Source organism: Asparagus officinalis, chromosome 3, assembly GCF_001876935.1.
Source record: "Asparagus officinalis chromosome 3, Aspof.V1, whole genome shotgun sequence".
Taxonomy (NCBI): domain Eukaryota; kingdom Viridiplantae; phylum Streptophyta; class Magnoliopsida; order Asparagales; family Asparagaceae; genus Asparagus; species Asparagus officinalis.
Window position 1 is genome coordinate 68,249,467 of NC_033796.1, and position 6,681 is coordinate 68,256,147.

Genomic DNA, 6,681 nt, shown 5'->3' on the forward strand with positions numbered 1-6,681 from the left:
CCTCGCGGGGGAGATCCCAGGCTCCATTGGCAAGCTGCGGAGGCTGAAGAATCTCGATCTCTCGAGCAATGCGCTGACAGGTGGAATCCCCGCGAGCTTCGGAGGATTGCGGAGCATTCATCAGATTGAGTTGTTCTCCAACAAATTGAGCGGGGAGTTGCCCGAGAGTCTCGGGAATCTGAGCACCCTCCGCTACTTCGACGCGTCTGAGAACAATCTCACAGGGAAATTGCCGGAAAAATTCGCTGAGCTGAATCTGTTCCAGCTCGGGCTCAATGATAACTTCTTGAGCGGCGAGATTCCGCCGGTTCTCGCTCTGAACCCGAACCTTTTCAGCTTGAAGCTCTTCAACAACAGTTTCTCCGGCGAACTCCCGTCGGAGCTCGGAAGGTACTCCGATCTATCCGAGTTTGACGTCTCGACGAACAACTTCGAAGGGAAATTACCTGCGAACTTGTGCGCGAGAGGAGAATTGAACATGTTGATCGCCTTCAACAATAGGCTCTCCGGTAGCCTGCCGGAGAGTCTTGGTGACTGCGAGAGCTTGAATTATGTCAGAATTCAGAACAACGAGATCGCCGGGATATTGCCGGGCCGATTCTGGAGCTTGCCGAAGATCTATCATTTACAGATCGAGAACAACAGATTCAACGGATCGGTGTCTGCAACGATCTCCGGGATGCGAAACCTAACAAGGTTCTTGATCTCAGGAAACGAATTCTCCGGCGAGATTCCTCCGGCCATCTGCCACTTGCCTGAGCTTACCATCGTCGATGCGAGTCGAAATCGGCTCTACGGCGATCTCCCGAGCTGCATCTCGAATCTCTCAAAGCTCCAGCAGCTCGATCTCCAAGAAAACTCATTCTCCGGCGAGATTCCCTCCGGTTACTGGTCGGATCTCACGGAGCTCAACCTGTCGAACAACAAATTTTCCGGCGAGATCCCAAGCAGTTTAGGGAAACTCCCAGTCCTCACATACCTCGATCTCTCTTCAAACCAACTCTCCGGAGAGATTCCGGCGGATCTCACCGATTTAAGGCTCAACATCTTCAACCTCTCCGTCAACAATCTCGCCGGAAAAATTCCCGCGGAATTTGATTCCCCTCTTTATCTCTCAGGATTCCTCCAAAACCGAAACCTCTGCACTTCAACAAATCTTAACAGCATCCGTCCCTGCTCCGATACCCGCAGACCCGTTACGCGAACCCGGATCGCTTATCTCATAACCTCCTTTCTCCTCGCTCTTGCTCTTGTTCTCCTTTTCCTCCTTTGCTACCTTCTCAAAACCCGACCCGTTAAGAAAGAGTCTTCAAAACCCGGCCCGCTATGGAGCCTAACCTCATTCCAGCGAATCGGGTTTAACGAATCAGAAATATTCGATTCGCTAACAGAGGACAACCTTATCGGGTCTGGCGGGTCGGGTAAGGTTTATCGGGTAAACTTCAAATCGGGTCAGACCGTTGCGGTTAAGCGCCTGTGGACGGGACCACGCGGACCGCACTTGGACCGCGCGTTCAAATCCGAAATTGAAACTTTGGGTCGAATCCGGCACGGGAACATCGTGAAGCTACTGTTCTGCTGCTCCGCGGAGGACTTTAGGGTGCTGGTTTACGAGTACATGGAGAATGGGAGCTTGGCGGATGCGTTGCATGGGGAGAAAGGAGGACGGTTGGATTGGGATCGGAGGGTCAAGATTGCTTTGGGGGCGGCGCAGGGGCTGGCGTATTTGCATCATGATTGTGTGCCGTGCATAGTGCACAGGGACGTGAAGCCGAGCAATATATTGTTGGATGCGGAGTATCGTGCGCACGTGGGAGATTTTGGGCTGGCACGTGAGATGGAGGTTTTTATGTCGAACGTTGCCGGGTCGTACGGCTATATTGCGCCAGGTGAGAATTTTATTTCTTCATACATTGGCGTATGTACAAGTATTTCATGGAAAAAACTTGACGAAAAAGCAGCTTATTTATATCCTAATGTCATATTCTATGTATATATTTCCATAACTTGGGCTTTTAACTTGACGATATTTGATATACACTAGTTGAGATGCACGTGCAATACACGTGGTTGAATATCATGATTATTTAAATTAATAACAATAGAGTAAAAATAAAAAAATTAAAGTTTTTTTTTGTGGGATTGATCATCAATTCAATAATCTCTTTTTTAAATAAAAGATTATTATTGTTTCCTTCAACCCAGACTATGGTCACGTGATCTACTATTTGTGAATTATAAACACATTAATCTAATACAACACCTCTATTTATTAACTATGGTCACGTGATCTACTATTTGTGAATTATAAACACATTAATCTAATACAACACCTCTATTTATTAATATTTTGAAGTCTTCAAAAGATGGATGATCATTCAATTCGTAAAAAAATTTTGCATATAAATTTACTTGCAATATGTCCATTAAAGTTTTAGTTGTGGTTTGACTCATATTCACATTAGCTTTTAGTTATTGTTTCACTCATATTTATATTATCTAATATTCTCATTCAATTTTATAGCACATTCTTTGTATCATAGAAGTAAAATTGAAAAATATAAAGAATTATTTTCTTACGAAATTAGAACAGGAAGATTATGATATATTTCACTATGTGCTCTATATATATTTTTTTCTTTGATACAAGGTCCCTATCAAATCTTATCCTAAACGATGTGAATAAAAACTACTATTATAACTCACTTGCCTAGGGCAATTATATTATATATAGGATACATAACTCATCTGGAATATCCACATCTGCTAAGTGGATTTTGTTGTTGTGAGAGCAACATGTTAGAGGCTCGTATTCAAACTTTTTGACTCTATAAAAGACACAAAAATTTTGAGTGCATAGCTTATATGTCGTAATGAACATATTGATTCGCGAAGAATTTTTCCTAATAACGATATTATTACAGCAATATTACTATATATAATATTTTTAAATAAATTATAAAGTATATATATGGAAAACTCAATGCTTATAGTCAGTAGTTGGGCTCCACAAAATATGTTAACTTTACATTATAGTTTGTTATTTATAGTATTATTGACAATGTCATTACCTTTCCTTTTTATCTTATTATTCACACTTTTCTGATGTAAGTTCTCTTTTGCTAATCACTCAACTGAGTATATTTAGTTTTTATAATATCAGATGTTAGAATATTCTCTTCTACTTAAATAGTATTGATATCTTTTTTTTAAATATATACACATATTAACAATAGTATGTACTTCAATTCAACTCAAACATTGGCTTGAAGCCATTTAGAGTGAGGTCCTTTCTACGCTAAAATGGTGATATAGTGATTACAAAGTCTAAAAGTCAAAGAAAAATTTCTACAAAAAGAAATAATTTAACGTGTCAAATTAAGAAGTAGTTTATAAAGTATACATGGACAGTGCAGATAGCTATAAAACCTAATGTATATATCTTCATAAAACTTCATAGTGAGTGACCAACTATAATCATCCTAATTTAAGCATAACTAATTATTATTTTAGTTACTAATTTGATACGCTTAACTATGAAATAAATCTCCAACAAAAATAAAAATAGAGATTGTATTATATATACTGTAGGTAAATAAATAAATGTTATTAGAGCTTCTCTTTATATTAAATTTAAAAGTAATAATTTAAATTATTAAGCACCAAATATTAGCTCATGTGAGAAAGTAAAGTAATCTATGGTCTATATACGTTTATAGTCAATCAATCAAACGTATTAAATTTATGATGACCACAATCAATATTATATGGTGAGTTCACATTAAATATAATTTACAAAAAAATAGTACACTAAATCAAAAACTTTTTAACAACTATATAGATTATCTGAATTTTTTTACATATATAAACTATATTGCCTAGGAATAATGATGTGCGCACTTAACTATGATCTAATAATCTTATCGTCATTGTTTCCTTCAATCCAAACTGATCTATTATTTGTGAGTTATAAACATATTAATCTAGTACAACATCTCTATTTATTAGTATCTTGAAGTCTTCAAAAGATGGGTGACCATTCAATTCGTAAAGGAATTTTTATATAAAATTTTTGCATATATAAATTACACTACCTAGGAACAGTGATGTGTTGTACACTTAATTGTAGCCTAATAATCTTAAGAACGACTTACTCTTTAATATCATCATTAATTGATGTATTTATGCATTACACTAAAACACAATAAAAATTTAGAAAACTACAAAAGAAACACCCTAAATTTTTTTAAAAATTGTAAAAAAACACCATAAAATTTTGTAATTTACAAATACTCAAAACTATTAAATATTATTAAAAATTGTAAAAAAACACCATAAAATTTTGTAATTTACAAATACTCAAAACTATTAAATATTAATTGAAATTAAGAAATTACAAAAAATCATTAAAAATTTTTCAAACTTTGGAGAGGTAATTTGCAATGTGCTAAACTTTAAGTGTGTTTTTTCTATAAATTTAAATTTTAATAGATTTTTAATCATTTATGTTCTTTTTAAAAAAATTACGGGTAATTTTGACCATGAAAGGTTTTTCCTAAATCTATACTTTTAAAGTGAGTATGCTATTTTTTTTATAAAATTTTATTTTTCTAAGGGTTAGTAATTTTGTATATTCATTTTTGTGTCCATAGGTTAAAAATTCTCATGATATTTTTTTATAAATTATAAATTTTTGGGGCTTTTTGTAAAATTTTAAACTTATAAGCCTTTTCATAGATTATAAATTATTTATAGACTATTTATAATTCCTATGCTTTTAATTTACTAATGAGTTTGAAATTCTCAGGGTATTATTTATAAATTTTGAATTTTAAGGTTTTGCTTGTAATTTTTAAAACTTTAATGGTGTTTTCTTTAAATTATAAATTATGTAGGGGATATTTGTAATTCTTATACTTTTAGGTACTGTTTGGCAAAGGGTTAAGTGAGGGGTTAAGGAGACTTAACCCCTTCTTAACCTGCCAAACACAACAAATTTATATAAGGGTTAAAGTGAGTTAACCATCCATAAATTACCAAACATAAAAAATATAGAAGGGTTAAGTTAACCCCTCTAGAGGGGTTAAAATGAGTTAACCCCTCAAAATGAGGGGTTTACTAATACTCCTATTTAGATGGAATAAGAGTTAACCCTTCTAATTGTAAAGAAAATAGTCAAAATCATTGTTATTCCCAAACACTAAAACTGATCATAAGGACTAAAAAAAACTTATTTAACGGGTTAATAATTTAGTCATTCGGATTATCAAATGGGCTAAGTACATTAATCCTTCTCTTTAACCCCTCTTCATTAACCCTTTGCCAAACGGGGCCTCAATGTACTATTAGGTTAGAAATTATCAGAATTTTTATAAATTTATAATTTTGAGGGTTTTATTTTGTAATTTGTAAAAAGTTTAGTGTTTATTGTAAATTCCATAAAATTTTGGGAGTTTTTTGTGTTATTTGTAGGTTTTTAGTGTGTTTATAAGTTTAAATTTTTGAAGGTGTTTTTTTATAAATTTTGAATTTTTAGGGGTGTTTTTGTAATTTTTAAAACTTACAAGATATTTTCTCCAAAATCAAAAAACTTTTAGTTTCTACCTAGCATATATCTTTTAGATTCTCACTGAATTAAAATAACCAAAATTTATAATTTTTTAAGATGTTTTAATAAAATTTTAAATTTGTAGGGGTGTTTTTGCAATTTAAAAAACTTAGAGGATTTTTTTACAAAGTCCAAAAATTTTTAGGTGCTTGCTAGCATATGTTTTTTAGATTTCTTTATCAAACGTATTTTCTTTATCCAAATAAGTAAAGTATTTGAATTATATCAAACGTATTTTCTTTATCCAATAACATGTTAAGTCTTATTTTAAATATGATAAACCACTTAATTACTAATTCAAAGAAGATACGATAATTAGAATAGATTAGGATAACAATGTAATATTTAAAAAAGTTGAGGGTAATACTGACCATAAAAAGATTTTTCCGAACTCGTGCTTTTAAAGGGAGTATGATTTATGAAATGTTTGTAGTTAAGTTCATATTTTAGCTTGTAGGCTTTTCATCTTGCTCTGTTTGGAGATAATGTAAACCATGGGAACATAATTCATAGCTAAAAGATAATTTTGGAATTTCTGACTACTGTTTGACTACTTGAAGCATGCATCGATAAGGAAAATTAGCTCATTTCTCTACTTGTAAATCAATGATATTAAATTGCAATGATAGAAAAACAACTCTATCCGATTTGACTTTGACCTGAGATATTAGCCATCTTCCAATCATAGTAGAGATGCAAACTATATATTTACCAAGAACTTGCATATCGCACTATGTATCTAATATAGCATATCACATCGTGTAATAAACTATGCGGTTTATGATTTGAAACATACGCAGAATACGCATACACTCTGAAGGTGAACGAGAAGAGCGACGTTTACAGCTTCGGAGTAGTCCTCCTCGAGCTAGTCACAGGAAAGAAAGCAGTAGATCCGTCCTTTGGAGACAACAAGGAGATTGTCAAGTGGGTAATGGATTCTGTAACTGCAAAATCATCCGTTAAGGAAGTCAGTTCTAAGGAGGAAGTGGACTTGCGCTCCCTAATGGATCCTCGCTTGCAGCCAATCTCCTCCTATGAGTACGAGGAAATGGCGAGAGTGCTTCATGTTG

At 34.0% G+C, this 6,681-nt stretch overlaps 1 protein-coding gene across 1 annotated transcript in view; it reads left to right on the forward strand.

The window, feature by feature from the left end:
* Positions 1 to 6,681, forward strand: part of LOC109835247 (LRR receptor-like serine/threonine-protein kinase HSL2) — a gene marked incomplete at its 5' end in the record, with an annotated part of 8,911 nt that overhangs the window by 392 nt on the left and 1,838 nt on the right. The window contains 2 exons of the mRNA XM_020403232.1: positions 1 to 1,889; positions 6,409 to 6,677. The exon at positions 1 to 1,889 is cut by the window's left edge and continues 392 nt beyond it. Of these exons, the coding sequence (XP_020258821.1) occupies positions 1 to 1,889; positions 6,409 to 6,677 (2,158 nt within the window). The remainder of the gene's footprint in view (positions 1,890 to 6,408; positions 6,678 to 6,681) is intronic.